Source organism: Oncorhynchus keta, chromosome 8, assembly GCF_023373465.1.
Source record: "Oncorhynchus keta strain PuntledgeMale-10-30-2019 chromosome 8, Oket_V2, whole genome shotgun sequence".
Taxonomy (NCBI): Eukaryota; Metazoa; Chordata; class Actinopteri; order Salmoniformes; family Salmonidae; genus Oncorhynchus; species Oncorhynchus keta.
In genome coordinates, this window is record NC_068428.1 from 27,474,213 (window position 1) to 27,497,542 (window position 23,330).

General features: G+C 43.8%; 1 protein-coding gene across 2 annotated transcripts in view; it reads right to left on the bottom strand.

The window, feature by feature from the left end:
* Nucleotides 1-5,367: 5,367 nt before the first annotated feature.
* LOC118387058 (peptidyl-prolyl cis-trans isomerase FKBP1B-like) overlaps nucleotides 5,368-23,330 on the bottom strand; it is a 35,196-nt gene continuing 17,233 nt past the window's right edge. For both annotated transcript variants that reach the window (XM_035775174.2, XM_035775173.2), the window contains exons 3-4: nucleotides 6,782-6,894; nucleotides 5,368-6,637 (exon numbers count right to left, since the gene is read on the bottom strand). In XM_035775174.2, the coding sequence (XP_035631067.1) occupies nucleotides 6,509-6,637; nucleotides 6,782-6,892 (240 nt within the window). In that variant the 5' untranslated portion in view covers nucleotides 6,893-6,894 and the 3' untranslated portion in view covers nucleotides 5,368-6,508. The remainder of the gene's footprint in view (nucleotides 6,638-6,781; nucleotides 6,895-23,330) is intronic.

Here is a 23,330-nt window from a genome sequence, read left to right on the forward strand (position 1 = left end):
TAGCGCCACCTTTTGCTGCGATTACAGCTGTAAGTTGCTTGGGGTATGTCTCTATCAGTTTTGCACATCGAGAGACTGAATTTTTTTCCCATTCCTCCTTGCAAAACAGCTCGAGCTCAGTGAGGTTGGATGGAGAGCATTTGTGAACAGCAGTTTTCAGTTCTTTCCACAGATTCTCGATTGGATTCAGGTCTGGACTTTGACTTGGCCATTCTAACACCTGGATATGTTTATTTTTGAACCATTCCATTGAAGATTTTGCTTTATGTTTTGGATCATCGTCTTGTTGGAAGACAAATCTCCGTCCCAGTCTCAGGTCTTTTGCAGACTCCATCAGGTTTTCTTCCAGAATGGTCCTGTATTTGGCTCCATCCATCTTCCCATCAATTTGAACCATCTTCCCTGTCCCAGCTGAAGAAAAGCAGGCCCAAACCATGATGCTGCCACCACCATGTTTGACAGTGGGGATGGTGTGTTCAGGGTGATGAGCTGTGTTGCTTTTACGTTATTTTGCATTGTTGCCAAAAAGTTCAATTTTGGTTTCATCTGACCAGAGCACCTTCTTCCACATGTTTGGTGTGTCTCCCAGGTGGCTTGTGGCAAACTTTAAACAACACTTTTTATGGATATCTTTAAGAAATGGCTTTCTTCTTGCCACTCTTCCATACAGGCCAGATTTGTGCAATATACGACTGATTGTTGTCCTATGGACAGTCTCCCACCTCAGCTGTAGATCTCTGCAGTTCATCCAGAGTGATCATGGGCCTCTTGGCTGCATCTCTGATCAGTCTTCTCCTTGTATGAGCTGAAAGTTTAGAGGGACAGCCAGGTCTTGGTAGATTTGCAGTGGTCTGATACTCCTTCCATTTCAATATTATCGCTTGCACAGTGCTCCTTGGGATGTTTAAAGCTTGGGAAATCTTTTTGTATCCAAATCCGGCTTTAAACTTCTTCACAACAGTATCTCGGACCTGCCTGGTGTGTTCCTTGTTCTTCATGATGCTCTCTGCGCTTTTAACGGACCTCTGAGACTATCACAGTGCAGGTGCATTTATACGGAGACTTGATTACACACGGGTGGATTGTATTTATCATCATTAGTCATTTAGATCAACATTGGATCATTCAGAGATCCTCACTGAACTTCTGGAGAGAGTTTTCTGCACTGAAAGTAAAGGGCTGAATAATTTTGCACGCCCAATTTTTCAGTTTTTGAAATGTTAAAAAAGTTTGAAATATCCAATAAATGTCGTTCTACTTCATGATTGTGTCCCACTTGTTGTTGATTCTTCACAAAAAATACAGTTTTATATCTTTATGTTTGAAGCCTGAAATGTGGCAAAAGGTCGCAAAGTTCAAGGGGGCCGAATACTTTCGCAAGGCACTGTATGTGTGCATAGATAGAGCTGCATGGAGGCTATGTGAATTAAATTTGCTAAAACCTCTGAGCACAGCTTGGGCTGAGACCACAGTTAAAGGTATGACACTAAACCACAGCTCCCTGACAAGTCGGACGATTGAGACCACAGTTAAAGGTATGACACTATACCACAGCTCCCTGACAAGTCGGACGATTGAGACCACAGTTAAAGGTATGACACTATACCACAGCTCCCTGACTGAAGTCGGACTATTGAGACCACAGTTAAAGGTATGACACTAAACCACAGCTCCCTGACAAGTCGGACTATTGAGACCACAGTTAAAGGTATGACACTAAATCACAGCTTCCTGAAAGTCAGTCGGACTATTGAGACCACAGTTAAAGGTATGACACTAAACCACAGCTTCCTGACAAGTCAGTCGGACTATTGAGACCACAGTCAAAGGTATGACACTAAACCACAGCTCCCTGACAAGTCGGACGATTGAGACCACAGTTAAAGGTATGACACTAAACCACAGCTCCCTGACAAGTCAGACTATTGAGACCACAGTTAAAGGTATGACACTAAACTACAGCTCCCTGACAAGTCAGACTATTGAGACCACAGTTAAAGGTATGACACTAAACCACAGCTTCCTGACAAGTCGGACGATTGAGACCACAGTTAAAGGTATGACACTAAACCACAGCTCCCTGACAAGTCGGACGATTGAGACCACTGGTACCAAACTATCTTATGTGCTGAGAGAAGGACAACATACCGTCTAGCCATACTCCCAAGTACTTGTATGAGGTGACTACCTCTAGCTCTAAACCCACAGAGGTAGTAATCACACATGTGGGGAGAGGGGAATTCTTCTTACCAAACCAAACCACATCACTTTTGTTTTGGAGGTGTTCCGAACGAGGTTAAGGGCAGAGAAAGCTTGTTGGACACTAAGAAAGCTTTGTTGTAGAGTGTTTAACACCAAATCCGGGGAGGGGCCAGCTGAATATAAGACTATGATCTGCACATAAATGGATGAGAGAGATTCCTACTGCCTGAGTTGTTGTTGTTGTTGTGTGGGGCCGAGGATCGAGCATTGAGGTTCTCCCTTGGTGACAGGCAGTGGATGAGACAGCAGGTGTTCTGACTATATACACTGCACTCTTCGAGAGAGGTAGTTAGCTAACCAGGCCAAAGACTCCTCAAACACACAAATACTCCTTAGCCGGCCAAAAGATTGGAATTGTCTACCGTATCAAATGCTTTTGCCAAACAAACTCACAAAAGCTCTTCAGTCTTTCTATTCTGACGGTGAAAATATGAAAATATCTTTGTGAGCAGGTACTCAACATCAAGGGGAATCATATCCAAAGCTGTTCTGACCGTGTTATGAATGATGTGGGCAGGACAACCTAAGCCAATCACCTCCCGCTGCAGAGCATTTTTAACTTTGGTATGGACATTGACCCTCCCCAGCCTATTCAGTCCTCCAAAGTTGATATACGTGTTGTCGGCAAAGAATGCCACGACTTTGTTTTGCAGGTTACATTATTGGATGACCACCAGGACCTCAGCTGCAATCTCCTCTGCTGTTTCTCCTTTCAATTCAACAAAATCAAGCAGTTTTGTTTCCACAGATGTGTTGCCACCATATATCTTACAATATCTGATTACTATTGGCAGCAGCTTTACATGTCCATGATTGGTCGCATCAATGGGACACAAATTCAACCTGGTCTAGGTCCTGTGTTACCAAAGTAGTTGCCCATGGTGCTAACACGTTACTCACTGTGGCGTCACATTTTGTCCTAGCACATGTCAAATTTGACTCATAAATCTTCCGTGTGAGTTGTGCTGTGCAGTCCATAGATCTGTAACTATGATTGTGTCACATAGTGTGGTATGCAAAGACACCCTCCTGCACAGCTAAATCATATTCTTCTTGGGAAGGCTCTACCTTCTTGAAGAATGTGGTGACAGAGGGCATACCAACACGGCAATCAGAGAGGCTTTATATTTTTTGTCTGTTGATGTTCTACCACTGCCGTTCTTCCCCCGCTGCCAATTGAAAAATAGGAATTACAAAGGGTGCAGTTAACCATTCTATCGTCTTGACCTGAGCGTATGAATGGAAATTCTCTCATTGTGTTGTCAGTAAAATGGCATTTCCGTTTCTTGGAAAGAGCCATTGTACCTCCTCTGTCTGCTCTTCTTACTCTCAACTTTTCTTCTCCTCCAATTGTCTTCCTGCTCTTTCTTCCTTTCCTTCTTTTTACCTTTCCACCTCACTCTTCAACACTCTCCTCGATACACTCTTTTTACTCCCTTAATTTTTCCTTGTTCTTCTCCAATCTTTAATAATAAATAGTACACTATTAGATAAAATACTTTGGTTAACAGATTCCCATTGGTTGCCTCATTTTTGTATTTTTATCTCAAAAACATTGTTTGGAATAATAAATTGGCAGGCTCTGTAATCATATCTTTACCTTTCCTCCTCCATCTCCTTCATTCTTCTTCCTATCCAGTCTTCCTCCTCTCCACTCTCTAACGAAAAACATTATGCTAAAGTTATCCATGAAGATTTCAAAATATATTTTCAGACTACTTATAATGCCAAACCATTAAAATTGTAATCTACATATAAATATTCTCATAATTGTGCATTAATTTAATATAATCATATTTTCAAAATAGCCCGTCCACTGCATGTTTACGTTTTTTAACCTAGCTACCATGACAGTAGCTAGCTAACCTAGGTAGATAACTTAGTCGACATAGCTAATGTTAGCTTCCATAACCTATTTAAAACGTTATAAAGCAGAGCATCTATCTATATAATAAATTGTGACATTATTTCATCATTAGCTTGTATCTCAAACGAGTGTAACTTTGTTTGTATGTGGTGATGTTGTGGATTCACTTACTAGCTTCTGGCCGAGTTTTCCACAGCAGTTTTCTCTAAAACTATCGCGAGCAAGTAGTTAGTAGAAGAAGAGTGAGTAAAGCTGCTGTAAGCGAGCAGCCCCCTCTGCTGGACAAAACAAGCACAACGCAATTGAGACGTCAACCGATAGGCTCTGCAGCCCGGTCTTTCTTGCCACGTAAAATATTCTGTTTTTAACGCACAGTTAAAAACTGGGACATTTCCGGGGACTGTCCCCGGAAAACGGGGACGTCTGGTCACCCTAGTATAGAAGTCGGCTAAAGTTTTCTCCAGTCAAGCGAGCCTGTCGTTGTCATGGCGACAACTTGCTGTTTTTAGGATTATGTTTAGAAATACATGATGAAAATGTATATGAGATAAGATGATAGTTAATACCTTTTTACAATTCGTTTTTTTCGTATTTTGGCTATTGGGAATTGTATGAGAGTAGCCAAGTCTGTTGAATGAATGAGAGAGCCAACTGAAAACTGTATTGAAGTGAGAAGCAGCAGATAAACTATTTTAAATCTTTTAAGGTTTCAAACTCCCTTCATTCTTCTCACCATGCCCTATCCAGGTCCCAAGGTTTAAGAGGGTAAACAACACTACTAGACCATGTGTGGTTTCACTACATGCTGCTAGTACAAAACCATGCTGGTTTTTTTTCATTGTACTACCATGGTTCATTTTGGTACCATGGTAGCTCGTACAATGAAAGAAAATACCATGTCTTTTTGGTCACTACCATGGAGGGAAAACACCATGGTCCTGGTACAAATTCCATTGAATTTTCCTGCGATAGTAATACAATGAAAAAACTACCACGGTACTATCATAGTTTTTTGGTTACTACCATGGCAGGAAAATACAATGGGTATTGCAACAGTACCATGGTATTTTCCTGCCATGGTAGTGACCAAAAAAAACATGATAGTACCGTGGTAGTTTTTTCATTGTACTACCATGGTACATTTTTGTAAGGGGAAGCTCTCAAGAGAACTTGAACACACACGCGTGGATGCACACACACACACACACACAACTCGAGTTCACAGATTTTCAATAAACAAAGTTCTAACCGTTTTTATTACGAGTTGATCGATTAAACAGTCATAGTATCCAAACTATCCATGGGTTGTAAGAGTAGTACTGTACAGTGCATTTGTGTTCCTGATGTCCTTCATTTAGTCATATCTGTGGTATTCTTGCAGTAAATGTTTGATGGATACAAAATGTACTAAACACAGAAACCTCAGTTATCATTATACAGGGTTTTTCATGACCATGTGAGCTAACCAGAAACAACACCAGGCCCTAGTTGTAGTGTTAACAGGGTGTAATCATTAGTCCAGAAAGTTTTGCAACTAAAACGAGTTTATAATGGACAAAGTTAGCTAGGCACTCCCCGTTTCGTTCCGTTTGCCTCCATTTAAGAAACGTTTTGCAACAGAATTGGTGTAATGAATACACTGCTGGTGTTACCTGCTCAGGTGTCATGGTCAAGGAAAACTACTAACCTTTAAAGCTTTCAGCAGGACAGACCTTTATCAAAAGTGGCAATGCAGAGAGTGGTTGGTAATGCCTAGTCAAGATACGACAGCGTTCTACAACTCCCGTTCTGGAGAGCTACTGGAGTGTACAGGCTTTTGATCCAGACCAACACTAACACACCTTCAATCTGCATTAGTACTGGGCTGGAACAAAAGCCTAGCCACACCCAGTAGCTCTCCAGGACCGGAGTTAAGGAATCCTGAGATACAGAGTAGTTGTACTGTTACACCTTGTTTTGTGCTTTGGAAAACATAAGGCAGTGACATTCCATTGCAATATATTACGTCCTTCGTCGGATGGTTCTACTATGTTTCTTTGTCATACAGATTAAATCAAATGTACATCCTAAAAAAGAGGAAAAAGCAATGCTCATGGACATACATTAAGATAGAGGAAGCCAAACTATGGTATCATGAGTGTGTAAAAAGTCTAAAAATCAGTTTAGCGTCAGGCAGCATCCATCTCCAATAATACTAAGTTGGCAACAAAGCAGTAGATCCTTAAGTATTGAGTAGTTGAAGATGCAACAAAAATCTAAGGAGCAGAGGGGGTTGGTTGCTCGATGGTGTGGGGCAATGTTACCCCCTAAACGGGGAGGTAGTGAGTGACCTTTTAGGCCACATTTGACCTTTCACCCCTGACCCCAGAGAGGGGTCACTCACTCCAGCTTGAGGAGCTCAACGTCAAAGATGAGGGTGGCATTAGGGGGGATGACCCCGGGGTGACCTGTGACTCCATAAGCCATGTCAGGCGTACAGGTGATCTTTGCCCGCTGACCCACACTCATCTGGGGCAGAGAGGGGAGGAGAGAGGGCGGGAGGGAGACAACAGAGGAATTGTCAACACTTGGTATCATATGTTGCAATATTATCATAAAATATCATGAGTGCAGATGCGGCGCATTACCTAACGTAAGACAATGCGGTCTCACCTGTGCGATTCCTTCCTCCCAGCCCTTGATAACTTCCTGTCGCCCGATCTTGAACTTGAAGGGCTTGTTTCTGTCTCGAGAAGAGTCAAACTTCTTTCCATTTTGCAGCATACCTGGTGGAGAGATATCACACAAACACTGTTAAGTCAATTATCTTCCTAGGATCAGGTAGGCGTTTGAAAGTTTCTTATTTTCATGTGTTCTGCTTTATATGAGTACTACTGTGTACACGTAAGTGTGCTTGTAGGTATTTATTAGGATCCTCATTAGCCACTGCAGAAGCAACAGCTAACTCTTCCTGGGGTCCACATGAAACATGACATAATACATAGTAGGGAACATTATTAGTCAAAGACTGAAATACATTTTATAATGTCACACACAGCCTACATATCAGTACATAAACACAATATCTAGGTCTAGTGCATAGTACAGTGCAAATTACAATACAATATATATAAAATTGCTCTCTCTTCACAGTCCCCTTAGTGCATAAAGTTGTTCTTGTATCTGTTTTTTAAAACTGGTTTTATTGCTAGCTTGAGTTACCTGGGGTGGTAGAGTTACACGTAGGCTTTATTTAATACTGTGTGTTTCGCAGTCACTGTTCTGGACCTGGGGACTGTGAAGAGACCACTGGTTGCATGTCTTTGTTGTACTGATGAGTGTCCGAACTGTGTGCCAACTGCTTGAACAGACAGTTCGGTACCTTCAACACATCAATACCTCGCACAAAGACCAATAATGATGCAGTCAATCTCTCCTCCACTTTGAGCCAGAAGAGACTGACATGCATATTATAGACACTTTCCCTCCATGTACATCTATGTACAGCGATATGTGCTGCTTTGTTCTGGACCAACTGCAATTTACCTACAGTACCAGTCAAAAGTTTGGACACACCTACTCATTCAAGGGTTTTTCTTTATGTTTTACTATTTTCTACATTGTAGAATAATAGTGAAGACATCAAAACTATGAAATAACACATAAGGAATCATGTAGTAACCAAAAAAAGTGTTAAACAAATAAAAATATATTTTAGATTCTTCAAAGTAGCCACCCTTTGCCTTGATGACAGCTTTGCACACTCTTGGCATTCTCTCAACCAGCTTCATGAGGTAGTCACCTGGAATGCATTCCATTAACAGGTGTGCCTTGTTAAACATTAACTTGTGGAATTTATTTCCGTCTTAATGCGTTTCAGACAATCAGTTGTGTTGTGACAAGGTAGGGCTGGTATACAGAATATAGCCCTATTTGGTAAAATACCAAGCCCATATTATGGCAAGAACAGCTCAAATAAGCAAAGAGAAATGACAGTCCATCATTACTTTAAGACATGAAGGTCAGCCAAAGCAACACGGTTCCAACCTCCCTGTCTTTGTGAGACGCAGAGTAGGTGAACGGATGATCTCCGCATGTGTGGTTCCATCGTGAAGCATGGAGGAGGTGGTGTGGGGGTGCTTTGCTGGTGACATTGTCATGATTTATTTAGAATTCAAGGCACACTTAACCAGCATGGATACCACAGCATTCTGCAGCGATACGCCATCCCATCTGGTTTTAACTTAGCGGGACTACCATTTGTTTTTCAACGGGACAATGACGCAAAACACAGCAAATACTATCTGGCTGGGGGATACTCCTTTCTCACATACAAAACCTAACCTTGTGACCCATTCCAGACATCTGTTGTTTGTCATGAACATTCAGGAGGATGCCCTTTGCTATAAAAAGCTGTAACCCCAATCTGCTCGTTGGGCTCTCAACGATTACCGATGATGGGTGGTCGTTGAACAGCTCCATTATTGCAATTCTTATTCTCGTTAATAAAAATTGATTGTTTGAATAAATACCAAAGTCACTCTCACTTGGTTAGAATTTACACCACAGGGCACACTGTCTTCTAGGCTTAAATTCAAGATGTGGCAAACAGGAGTTGCAATGTATTCCGCTACCAACCTCAGCAATTATTATTTCTAGATAGTAACAATTTTTTCACCTCTTGCACACCCACGTTGTGGATCTCAAAACTACAATGCTTGTCTTTCATTATTTGGTCCATTATGTATGAATATGAAGGCTCAGTATTTGTTGTTTGCATGTCCTACCTAAGTTTTCTAATCTTGTCAACAAGAAAGTTATTAAAGTGGTTGGCAATATCAAATGGTTTTGTTATGAACAAGCCATCTGCCTCAATGAAAGGTGGAGCTTTCATGCCTAAAATGTAATTTAAAGTACTCCAGTGCTTTTTACTATCAGTTTTTACATCATTTATCTGTGTTCCATAGTATAGTTTCTTCTTTTTGTTTAATTTAGTTACGTGATTTCTCAATTTACTGTATGTTTTCAAGTCTGCTGTGTTGTCAGACTTATCTGCTATTCCCTTTGCCTCATCCCTCTCAGCCATACAGTTTTTCAATTCATCATCTATCCATGGGGATTTGGCAGTTCTAACAGTCAGTTTGTTGATGGGAGCCTATCAGTAACCAGAAGAAGCAGTTTCATAAATTCTTCAAGTGCAGTGTCCAGATGTTCCTCATTACACAAATCAGACCAACAAATATATTTCACATCTTCCACATAGGAATCATTGAAAAGCCTCTTGTATGATCATAATATCCAGTCTTTGGAACTTTGGTTGTTCGAGATATGGCTATTATTTTAGGATCACTACATCCGATGGGTGTGGATACTGATTTAGAGCATATTTCTGCAATATTAGTAAAGATGTGATCAATACAAATGGATGATTCAGTTCCTGTTCTGTTTGTAAATATCCTGGTAGGTTGACTGATTACTTGAACCAGTCTTTTTGAGTGGGCAGATGGATGACAACCAGTCAATATTTAGGTCGCCCAAAAAATATACCTCTCTGTTGATATCGCATACATCTTTCAACATTTCACACACACAGTCCAAATACTGACTTTTAACACTTGGTGGTCTATAGCAACTTCCTACGAGAATAGGCTTTCGGTGAGGCACATTAACCTGTATCTACTACTGCATCAAAGCAGGGACCGAGAGACTGAAGAACAGCTTCTATCTTAAGGCCAGCAGACTGTTTCACAGCCACCACTAACATTGAGTGGCTGCTGCCAACATACTGACTCCAGCCACTTTAATAATGGAAATGGATGGGAATTGATGTAAAAATGTATCACTAGCCACTTTAAACAATGCCACTTAATATAATGTTTACATACCCTACATTACTCATCTCATATGTATATACTGTACTCTATATCATCTACTGCATCTTGTTTACATACCCTACATTACTCATCTCATATGTATATACTGTACTCTATATCATCTACTGCATCTTGTTTACATACCCTACATTACTCATCTCATATGTATATACTGTACTCTATATCATCTACTGCATCTTGTTTACATACCCTACATTACTCATCTCATATGTATATACTGTACTCTATATCATCTACTGCATCTTGCCTTCTTTATGTAATACATGTATCACTAGCCACTTTAAACTATGCCACTTTATGTTTATATACCCTACATTACTCATCTCATATGTATATACTGTACTCTATACCATCTACTGCATCTTGCCTATGCCGTTCTGTACCATCAATAATTCATATATGTTTATGTACATATTCTTTATGCCTTTACACTTGTGTGTATAAGGTAGTAGTTGTGGAATTGTTAAGTTAGATTACTTGTTGGTTATTACTGCTTTGTCGGAACTAGAAGCACAAGCATTTCGCTACACCTGCTTTAACATCTGCTAACCATGTGTATATGACAAATAAAAATTGATTTATTACTTCCACATCATCTGACATGAGATCCTCTCTCAACTTAACAGGAATATGACTCTGGACATACATGGCAACACCTCCGCCATTTGCATTTCTATCTTTCCTATATATTCTATAACCATGTATAGCTACTACTGAGTCATCACATTTATGATCAAAGTGTGTTTCAGAGATGGACACAATATGATTGTTTTCTGATGTTAACAAGTTGTCAATTTCATGAACCCTGTTTCTCAGGCTACATATGTTAATATGGGCAATTGTTTGTCCTTTTCTGGGTTACTTGTTTGTTTTTAGTGCTATTCTGAGAGGCTGATCCGAGGTAGACATGTCAGTGACATGTACATTTGAGTCAATAGTACTGAGTGGGCTGCCCACAGTGGGCTTCTTCCTAAGGCAGACAGTTTCAGTGCAAACAGTGGAATACAATTCTATGTGCATATGATTACTGCAGACAATAGCCTCGGAGCTATCAGGAAGAAAAAGAAACGCACACCTATTTAGGCGAGGTGTTGGCTAGTGGAGTAGAAAACTTGAAAATAAAAGAGAGCCGCACACTCTAGGAGCTCAGATGCAAAAATGTAATTACCAACGTTTCGACAGCCAAGCTGTCTTCATCAGGGTATATCCCCTGATGAATATATACCCTGAATATATACCCTGTATATACTCTGATGAAGACAGCTTTGCTGTCGAAACGTTGGTAATTAAATGTTTGCATCTGAGCTCCTAGAGTGTGCGGCTCTATTTTATTTTCAAATACCCTCGGAGCTAACAGTTAAATGAACATAGATTAGGTTACTTACATTTACTGCACTTCTATTTCTCTGGGATATAATCTGATTTCCATGTCCTCAGTTGCTTATTTATTATGACAGAGAGGACTGGAGCGCTACCAAATCCAGACCGTCAGTCTCTTAAACGGTTTGTTATGTTGATGGAGATAATCCTGTAGCATCATTTGAACACAAAGCAAGGCCGAGACAAGCATATTTTCCTCACAAAGATCAGTTACATTCAAGTCATTCAAACAATTCCCCTAAAAACAAACTATAACAAAACAAAGCACTGTTTTACAGGCAATCCTTCACCTCAGCAGCAAGGAACTGTCTGGAATGCCTAGGAATCATAGCATTCCAAAATCCAACATCAAAGGCAGATTCTGATAATACAGGACTGGCACAAAAACAAGAGTAATTCCACTGGGTTTCATTATCCAGATTGTGGGCTCATTTCAATTTTCTAAATGAGCAAAGGGAATTTGAAATAGGAGGCAGTAGCCTGATTCTTTCTGTAGATTCTTTCTGATGGTTAACTAGGCCATGTCTCGCCTGCATCTAGAACACAGGAGAAACACAGACAGATACAGGACAGGCAGAGATTCAGTAGCGGCATGACAATGAATGTGCCCATGAACATCTGTCCGTTCAGGCATGCTAACAACATTAGGCCCATTAAACACTTCCACGAGAGGCACTGAGACAGAGACACTGCAGAAAATACTTAATCATTTATCTTTCACATGCTTGGGTAGGATACTGAGACAAAATCCTAATGATATATTTTTTAATGTACAGTATCAGTCAAAAGATTGGGCACCTACTAATTGAAGGGTTTTTCTTTATTTTTACTATTTTCTACATTGTAGAATAATAGCGAAGACATCAAAACTATGAAATAACACATGGAATCATATAGTAACCAAAAAAGTGTTCAACAAATCAAAATATATTTTATATTTGAGATTCTTCAAAGTAGCTACCCTTTGCCTTGATGACAGCTTTTCACACAATTGGCATTTACTCAACCAGCTTCATGAGGTAGTCACCTGGAAAGCATTTCAATTAAGTAATAATGCCCTCGAAGCCGGGGGTTTGGAGGATATAATGGCACGGGTGTTGTTAGGCAAACCGTTCCAATATATCCTCCAAACACCGACTTCGGGGGCATTATCACTTTTATATAACGGGTTACCAACATATTCAAATAATGATTGACATATTTTCATTTAAAATGTTATTTTGATGAACGTATTCATACTACTTCATCCTTCCGCAACATATAGTCCCGAAACAAATCTAGGGTTGCTACCCTAGTTGGCTGGTCGTACTATTGGTTCAATTGCCAGAGATGAGATCCAGTCGTTCAGTCTTTTTGTTCTGTATCTATGGACGCGACCCAGTCGTTCATTCTAAATGTTCCATTGCCATACTGGCTGGCAACGTTATTTTCCCTTGCATGCTAGCTAGCCAACTACGGCTAGCTTACTGTCACGTCAAACAGAATATCAACAGTAGCTGCATTTGTTTATGCCGTTGTATAGTGACATTTATTTGGATACCTCCATAACAATGAACTAATGAGGCACGAATTTACCTGGCAAAGAAAATGTGCTCTCTTGTTAGGACACTGTTGTTCAGGGGAGCTAGCCAACAACACAGCTAACACAATAACGTCAAACTGAAGCTGGAAAGACTGCAAACTAGCTGCACTTCGTTTCGTTTGACCTTTTTTCAATTGACATTTTTATATATTGATAAAAATGATGCCAGCTAATTCATGATTTCGACTGGCTGAGCAATGCTGCCTCCATGCCTCTCTCGTCCTGACTCTCGACCCCTACACGTTCATTACTATGAGACAGTTGGAGATCGAATTTGAACATTGAAAATGTCGGAGAGACAGTAGGTCTATACAGATCTCCGTTGTTGAAAACTAAATTTTAGTCTAAAAGAAATGTGACAATGTATTGATGCTTTTTGTAGTGGAGATCAAGTTTATAGCTTCCCTGCCTGGGCTGATGAGACAGTGGATTGCGCAGTCAGATGGAACAGAATAAAAATGAATTTTAATGTCATAGATTTAGTCGGTGGTAACTTGTGACATCGGCTGGAATGAGCTTTTAACAAATCAGAATTCAGGATTAGACCCACCCGTTGTATAATTAACAGGTGTGCCTTGTTAAAAGTTCATTTGTGGAATTTCTTTCCTTCTTAATGCGTTTGAGCCAATCAGTTGTGTTGTGACAAGGTAGGGGTGGTATACAGAAGATAGCCCTATTTGGTAAAAGACCAAGTCCATATTATGGCAAGAACAACTCAAATAAGCAAAGAGAAACAACAGTCCATCTGTCACGACTTCCGCCGAAGTCTTGTTCGGGCAGCGTCACCGGCTTTCTACCCATCGCCGCTCCATTTTTCTATGATCCATTTGTTTTGTCTTGTTCCATTCACACCTTGTTTGCATTCCCCAATCACACTATACAGTGGGGTAAAAAAGTATTTAGTCAGCCACCAATTGTGCAAGTTCTCCCACTTAAAAAGATGAGAGAGGCCTGTCATTTTCATCATAGGTACACTTCAACTATGACAAACAAAATGAGAAAAAAATCCAGAAAATCACATTGTAGGATTTTTTAATGAATTTATTTGCAAAATAAGTATTTGGTCAATAACAAACGTTTATCTCAATACTTTGTTATATACCCTTTGTTGGCAATGACAGAGGTCAAACGTTTTCTGTAAGTCTTCACAAGGTTTTCAAACACTGTTGCTGGTATTTTGGCCCATTCCTCCATGCAGATCTCCTCTAGAGCAGTGATGTTTTGGGGCTGTTGCTGGGCAACACAGACTTTCAACTCCCTCCAAAGATTTTCTATGGGGCTGAGATCTGGAGACTGGCTAGGCCACTCCAGGACCTTGAAATGCTTCTTACGAAGCCACTCCTTCGTTGCCCGGGCGGTGTGTTTGGGATCATTGTCATGCTGAAAGACTTTTTTGCCCCACTGCATGTATTTATTCCTCTGTTCCCCCTCATGCTTTATGTGAAATTATTTGTGTGTTACGTCTTGTACGCTCTAGGCTAAGCGTTTGTTATTTTTCACGTGTTTTCACTAAGCTTATTTGTATTGTCGTAAATTAATGTTGTGTGACTATTCTGTGTGCTGTACACTTTGCCTTGTTGGCTGGAGGAGGTTTTTGACGCAGCTGCAACCGTCTGTATATCTCTCCTGCCGTAATAAAGTGTGTGCCTGTTCACAATTCTCTGCTCTCCTGCACCTGACTTCACCTCAAGTACGCACACGCCTGACACCATCATTACTTTAAGACATGGTCAGTCAATCTGGAAAATTTCAAGAACTTAGAACATTTCTTCCAAGTGCAGTCGCAAAAACCCTCCAGCGCTATGATGAAACTGGCTCTCATGAGGACCGCCACAGGAAAGGAAGACTCAGAGTTACCTCTGCTGCAGAGGATAAGTTCATTAGAGTCAACTGCACCACAGCTAGCTGCCCAAATAAAAGGTTCACAGAGTTCAAGTAACAGACATCTCAACATTAACTGTTCAGAGGAGACTGTGTGAATCAGGTCTTCGTGGTTGAATTGCTGCAAAGAAACAACTACTAAAGGACATCAATAATAAGAAGAGACTTGCTTGGGCCAAGAAACACAAGCAATTGACATTAGACCGGTGGAAATCTATCCTTTGGTCTGATGAGTCCAAATTTGAGATTTTTGGTTCCAACCGCCGTGTCTTTGTGAGACGTGGAGTAGGTGAACGGATGATCTCCGCATGTGTGGTTCTCACCATGGAGCATGGAGGAGGAGGTGTGATGGTGCTTTGCTGGTGACACTGTCTTTGATTTATTTATAATTCAAGGCACACCTAACCGGCATTGCTTCCAAAGCATTCTGCAGCGATACGCCATCCCATACGGTTTACGCTTAGTGGGACTATAATTTGTTTTTCAACAGGACAATGACCCAAAACATACCTCCCGGCTGTGTATGGGCTATTTGACCAAGAAGGAGAGTGATGGAAAACTGCATCAGATGACCTGGCCTCCACAATCACCCGACCTCAACCCACCTCAACCCAATTGAGATAGTTTGGGATGAAGGAAAAGCAACCAACATGTGCTCAGCATATGTGGGAACTGGTTCAAGACTGTTGGAGAAGCAATCCTCATGCAGCTGGTTGAGAGAATGTCAAGAGTTTGCAAAGCTGTCATCAAGGCAAAGGGTGGCTACATCTCAAATATCAAATATATTTAGTTTAACACTTTTTTTGGTTACTAAATGATTCCATATGTGTTATTTCATAGTTTTGATGTATTTACTATTATTATACAATGTAGAAAATATTAAAAATAAAGAAAAATCATTGAGTAGGTGTGTCCAAACTTTTGATTGGTACTATATATTTTGCCTGGCAAAATACAGTAACGATAAATATAGGTAATGTCCTTGCGTAAATGGAAGAAATGTTGATCAACATGAAGAAGACATATGTGTCACGGTTCATGAATCCACTGCCTCTCTCTTTCTCTTTCTCTCTCTCTCTCTCTCTCTCTCTCTCTCTCTCTCCCGTGTTTGTGTGGGCGTGGTTCCCAATCTCGGCCTGATTGTCTGCGCCAGCTGGAACCACTTATCTTCCCTTTATATGTTCTGTAACCAGTGTTTCTTGTTGTCAGATCGTTGTTACTTCCCTGAGGTTGTGTCGTGTGTCTGTGCTCTTCTCTCGCTGCCCTTGTGTGGATTATCTGCTGTGCTCCTTCCTACCCATCCGGACACACTCCCCTGGATTTCTCAGCACGCTATCATTGGAAGATGCGCCCTAGTCCCTGGGTCGGATTCCGTCTGAGTACAGTCTGTCTGTCTGTCCTGTTGCTGTTGTAAACTGTATCCATTAAACCATCGTTGCTTGCATCTTGCATCCGCCTCTGTATTGTCACAGAACGATCTGACCATACCATGGATGCAGCGAGTTCAACGAGTCTGACCGAATTCATTTCCCGCAGTATCACGAGAATGGATCAACAAGAGGAGAACATCTCCAGCACAGATCGGGCAGTACAAGCCCTTGCGACGCAGGTATCCCAGCTGATCCAACAATTACAACATCTGAGAGGTTCCGCTGCGCCCCCTACACCGGCAGTTCAACCCGCCCCGCCAGAGCCGGATTCCCAGCTAGAGCCACGGCTACCGACACCAGAGGGTTATTCAGGTGATCCTGACTATTGCAGAGCCTTTCTTACGAGATGTTCCATGCATTTCTCGTTGCAGCCACGGACCTTCAACCGTGAACAGTCTAAGGTAGCATTCATACTCACACTGCTATCAGGCAAAGCGGTTCTTTGGGGAACGGCGGTGTGGGCGAACCAGGACCCATGCTGCACCTCTTTCCAGACACTCTCCGAGGAGATGAGAAGGGTCTTCGATCGGGCCGTGGCGGGTAGGGAGGCGGCCAGACTACTCGCTGACCTTCGCCAAGGAGACCGTTCAGTATCGGAATACTCCATCCAATTCCGCACTCTGGCCGCAGAGTGTCAGTGGAACGAGGAGGCGCAGTGGGACATGTTCCTGCATGGGCTGGAGGACCGGATCCAGAAGGAGATTTATGTTCTGGACCTTCCCAGGAGTTTAAATGGACTAGTGGAACTAGCCTTGAGGGTCGACGCTCGTCTGAGTCGTATTGGCCGCCGAGCATGCCCTAACAGACCGTATAACGACACGGAGGGCGGGCATGCCAGCGGCGGGAACACGGCCAGTTCAGCCTCCGCTCACGAACCCATGCAGCTGGGGAGAGCTCGCCTCTCCCGGGAAGAGAGGCGGAGATCCCAAGGACTCTGTCTCTACTGTGGTAGAGCGGGCCACTTTATCCACTCCTGCCCGGTAAAAGATCAGGCCCGGTAGTAAACATGAGGCTACTATCGGGTGGCGTCACCACAGAGAAGACCTCATCATCTACTCTCCTCCCGGTAAGACTAAGATGGGCCACCCACACGCACGACACCCAAGCCTTACTGGACTCAGGAGCAGAGGGTAATTTCATGGACTTCAAGCTCGCTCACAAACTCCAGATTCCTATCACCTCACTCACGCACAAGATATCCGTCAACGCTCTCAATGGTCAAGAACTCCCCAACATTTCTCACACCACTGAACCTATCACACTCATCACTTCTGGCAATCACACTGAGACACTATCATTTCTACTCATGGACTCACCCCTTGCACCATTAGTTCTCGGCCACCCTTGGCTCACCCAACACAACCCCAGAGTTGACTGGGGTCATAACTCTATATCCATGTGGAGTAACAAGTGTCTTGAGTCCTGTTTAGTGTCTGCCTGTTCGTCTGTGTCTGATTCTGTGTTTCTAGAGGAGGCAGTGGATTTGTCTAACGTGCCCGTTGAATACCTCGACCTGAAGGAGGTGTTCAGTAAGTCCCGTGCTGCTTCTCTTCCTCCGCATCGTCCCTATGACTGTGCAATAGAATTATTGCCAGGTGAGTCTCCGCCTAAAGGCAAGTTATATTCACTCTCTGTTCCTGAGAGGGAGGCTATGGAGAGATACATCTCTGATTCTCTGGCATCTGGATTCATTCGTCCTTCCTCTTCTCCAGCGGGGGCGGGGTTCTTCTTTGTGGGAAAGAAGGACGGATCTCTGCGTCCTTGCGTTGATTACCGTGGGTTGAATAACATCACAGTGAAGAATACCTATCCCTTACCGTTGATGTCTTCAGCCTTTGAAAGGTTACAGGGAGCATCCGTGTTCACTAAGTTGGATTTACGTAATGCATATCATTTGGTTCGCATAAGGGGGGGGGGACGAATGGAAGACCGCGTTTAACACCCCCAGAGGGCACTTCGAATATTTGGTCATGCCTTTTGGGCTATCCAACTCCCCAGCGGTTTTCCAGGCACTCGTCAATGACGTGCTGAGAGATATGATTGATCAGTTCATATATGTTTACCTGGATGACATACTGATTTTTTTCTTCTTCTCTCCAGGAACACGTTCAGCACGTCAGACGAGTGCTTCAGAGGTTGTTGGAGAATGGACTTTTTGTCAAGACGGAGAAATGCATTTTTCATGCACAATCCGTTCCATTCCTAGGTTACATCATCTCGACTGAAGGTATTCGCATGGATCCTGACAAGGTTAAGGCTGTGGTGGATTGGCCAAGCCCAGATTCCCGTAAGGCCCTACAGAGGTTTCTGGGATTCGCCAATTTCTACCGGCGTTTCGTTCGCAACTTTAGTCAGATAGTCGCTCCTCTTACCGCCTTAACCTCCCCCAGAGTGCCGTTCAGGTGGTCCGATACAGCCGAGGCTGCATTCTCCAAACTCAAGAGCCGCTTTGTTTCGGCTCCCATCCTCATAGCTCCCGATCCCTCGCGTCAGTTCGTAGTAGAGGTGGACGCTTCAGAGGTGGGGGTAGGTGCGGTACTTTCCCAACGTTCCTCTTCTGACGACAAGATGCACCCTTGTGCGTTCCTTTCCCATCGGTTATCACCTGCGGAACGCAACTACGACATTGGCAACAGAGAGTTGTTGGCAGTGAAGTTAGCACTGGAGGAGTGGCGCCATTGGTTAGAGGGTTCGGGGGTACCTTTTATAGTTTGGACCGATCACAAAAATTTGGAATATATCAGAACCGCTAAGCGACTCAACTCCAGACAGGCGCGGTGGGCACTCTTTTTCGGACGTTTTGACTTCTCTCTCTCGTATCGCCCGGGTTCCAAGAATGTCAAACCCGATTCCCTTTCTCGCATTTTTGACCATTCCGAACGCCCATCCACTCCCGAGTACATCCTACCCGGGACCCTAGTGGTATCCACACTCACATGGGAGGTTGAATCGAGGGTCAAAACGGCCTTAGAAGGGGTAACGCCTCCGCCCGGTTGCCCGCCTAATCGGTTGTTTGTGCCGGAGGGGTGTCGGTCCGATGTTATTCGGTGGGGCCATTGCTCCAACGTAGCGTGTCATCCAGGAGTCAGCCGCACTAGCTTTTGGTTAAGCAACGCTTTTGGTGGCCACTGATGGCTCGTGACATTCACAGTTTTGTCTTGGCTTGCTCGGTTTGTGCCACTGGGAAGACTTCTAATCGACCCCCAGATGGGTTACTCCAACCGCTGTCGGTCCCTTCGAGACCCTGGTCCCACATCGCGCTATATTTTGTTACCGGCCTCCCGCCCTCCCAGGGCAAGACGGTGGTGTTGACCGTGGTGGACCGGTTCTCGAAGGCGGCTCATTTTATTCCCTTGCCTAAATTACCATCTGCCAAGGAGACAGCGGTAGCTGTCGTGGATCACGTCTTTCGCTTACATGGCCTGCCGATGGACGTAGTTTCTGACAGGGGGCCCCAATTTGTGTCCAAGTTTTGGCAAGAGTTTTGTAGGTTACTGGGAGCGAGTGTCAGCCTGTCTTCAGGGTTTCATCCCCAGAGCAACGGTCAAACGGAGAGGGCCAACCAAGATTTGGAGAGAGTGTTGCGATGTTTGGTTTCTAAGAATCCCTCTTCCTGGAGTCAACAACTCTCTATGGTTGAGTACGCTCACAATTCGTTGCCAGTGGCAGCTACGGGTCTCTCTCCGTTTGAGTGTAGTTTAGGTTACCAGCCACCTATCTTTCCCAGTACGGAGTCCGAGGTCACTGTTCCTTCCGCTCACGCTTTCATCCAGAGGTGCCGTCACGCATGGAGCAGAGCCCGTGAGACTCTTCTCCGGGTGGGGGCGCGCACCAAGGCTAAGGCCGATCGCCACCGGTCGAAGCCTCCGGTATACGTCGTTGGCCAAAGAGTGTGGCTTTCTACTAAGAACATTCCACTCCGATCCGTTTCGAACAAACTTGCCCCCAAATTTATCGGCCCGTTCAGAGTCACCAGGATCATTAGTCCGGTGGCGGTCCGGCTCAAGCTTCCTCCGGCGTATAGGAGAATTCATCCTACCTTTCATGTGTCTAAAATAAAACCTGTGTTTCAGGCACGCATTAACCCGCCGGTCCCGGTTCCCCCGCCGCCACGACTTGTTGATGGGGAACCCACCTTTTCTGTCAATTGTATTTTGGACTCTAGAAGGAGGGGACGCGGATTCCAGTACCTGGTGGACTGGGAGGGTTACGGCCCGGAGGAGAGAAGTTGGGTACCTGCTAGGGACATTCTGGATCACTCCCTTATCAATGATTTCAATCGACAGGTAAATTCGCCCGGGAACGCCAAGAGGCGTTCCTAGGGGGGGTATTGTCACGGTTCATGAATCCACTGCCTCTCTCTCTCTCTCTCTCTCTCTCTCTCTCCGTGTTTGTGTGGGCGTGGTTCCCAATCTCGGCCTGATTGTCTGCGCCAGCTGGAACCACTTATCTTCCCTTTATATGTTCTGTAACCAGTGTTTCTTGTTGTCAGATCGTTGTTACTTCCCTGAGGTTGTGTCGTGTGTCTGTGCTCTTCTCTCGCTGCCCTTGTGTGGATTATCTGCTGTGCTCCTTCCTACCCATCCGGACACACTCCCCTGGATTTCTCAGCACGCTATCATTGGAAGATGCGCCCTAGTCCCTGGGTCGGATTCCGTCTGAGTACAGTCTGTCTGTCCTGTTGCTGTTGTAAACTGTATCCATTAAACCATCGTTGCTTGCATCTTGCATCCGCCTCTGTATTGTCACAATATGGGACTATAATACCCCTATAGAATACTACAATAGACTGTTTCAGAAACAGCCATTGTTGACCAATCCAACACCCTAACCTCACCTGACCCACAGTCAGTGGTGTAAAGTTACTAAGTAAAAATACTATGAAATAGTACTTAAGTATTGTAATGAAACAGTAGGCAGCAGGTCTCGAACCCTGGACCTTCTAGCCCGAGGTTCGGCGCGCTATCGACTGTCCCGCAAAAGCATGCTCGTGTGGCAGGGTCGATTTCCATGCTTATAAACCCAGAGTCGTTACGCTATTTTGGGGGATCTGGGTCTGGTTGCATAAAAGACCTTAAGTACATTTTTCCTTCATCTTTTCCCTTAAAGTTTCCTTAACTTTAAGTCAGTTGCATTAAACATTTTAACATTTGAAATCCCCCCTTAAATTAAGTGAAAAGGTTAAGGATGCACCTTAATTGCTTCATTCAGTATGGATATCAATGTAAACAGCATTTGTGGAGGTGAAATTTGCTTTCATATGCTTTGGTTACAAATGGGAAACAACAACCAGCTAGCTAGCTACTTAGCTAAACAATCGAAGGTGCACAATCTATGACTATAAAGCAAGGTGGCTAGTTAGCTATTGCTACTCTGTAAATTAGCTTGACGTACTAGGAAGTAATATAAACAAGTTGAGAAAAAAGTAACTCCAAGAAACATGGTTTATTATCTTCTGAAGCAATTTGGTTATCCTTTCTTGATTATCTGGTGCTGGTGCGTCTCTGATCCACCTCTTCGCAGACGACACCATTCTGTATACTTCCGGCCCTTCCTTGGACACTGTGTTAACAACCCTCCAGGCAAGCTTCAATGCCATACAACTCTCCTTCCGTGGCCTCCAATTGCTCTTAAATACAAGTAAAACTAAATGCATGCTCTTCAACCGATCGCTACCTACACCTACCCGCCTGTCCAACATCACTACACTGGACAGCTCTGACTAAACTCTCCTTCCAGACCCATATCAAACATCTCCAATCCAAAGTTAAATCTAGAATTGGCTTCCTATTTCGCCACAAAGCATCCTTCACTCATGCTGCCAAACATACCCTTGTAAAACTGACCATCCTACAAATCCTCGACTTTGGCGATGTCATTTACAAAATAGCCTCCAATACCCTACTCAACAAATTGGATCCAGTCTATCACAGTGCAATCCTTTTTGTCACCAAAGCCCCATATACTACCCACCATTGCGACCTGTACGCTCTCGTTGGCTGGCCCTCGCTTCATACTCGTCGCCAAACCTACTGGCTCCATGTCCTCTGTCTCTGCTGCTAAAGCCACTTTCTACCACTCTAAATTCCAAGCATCTGCATCTAACCCTAGGAAGCTCTTTGCCACCTTCTCCTCCCTCCTGAATCCTCCTCCCCCTCCCCCCCCCCCTCCTCCCTCTCTGCAGATGACTTCGTCAACCATTTTGAAAAGAAGGTCGACGACATCCGATCCTCGTTTGCTAAGTCAAACGACACCGCTGGTTCTGCTCACACTGCCCTACCCTGTGCTCTGACCTCTTTCTCCCCTCTCTCTCCAGATGAAATCTTGCGTCTTGTGACGGCCGGCCGCCCAACAACCTGCCCGCTCGACCCTATCCCCTCCTCTCTTCTCCAGACCATTTCCGGAGACCTTCTCCCTTACCTCACCTCGCTCATCAACTCATCCCTGACCGCTGGCTACGTCCCTTCCCTCTTCAAGAGAGCGAGAGTTGCACCCCTTCTGAAAAAACCTACACTCGATCCCTCCGATGTCAACAACTACAGACCAGTATCCCTTCTTTCTTTTCTCTCCAAAACTCTTGAACGTGCCGTCCTTGGCCAGCTCTCCCACTATCTCTCTCAGAATGACCTTCTTGATCCAAATCAGTCAGGTTTCAAGACTAGTCATTCAACTGAGACTGCTCTTCTCTGTATCACGGAGGCGCTCCGCACTGCTAAAGCTAACTCTCTCTCCTCTGCTCTCATCCTTCTAGACCTATCGGCTGCCTTCGATACTGTGAACCATCAGATCCTCCTCTCCACCCTCTCCGAGTTGGGCATCTCCGGCGCGGCCCACGCTTGGATTGCGTCCTACCTGACAGGTCGCCTACCAGGTGGCGTGGCGAGAATCTGTCTCCTCACCACGCGCTCTCACCACTGGTGTCCCCCAGGGCTCTGTTCTAGGCCCTCTCCTATTCTCGCTATACACCAAGTCACTTGGCTCTGTCATAACCTCACATGGTCTCTCCTATCATTGCTATGCAGACGACACACAATTAATCTTCTCCTTTCCCCCTT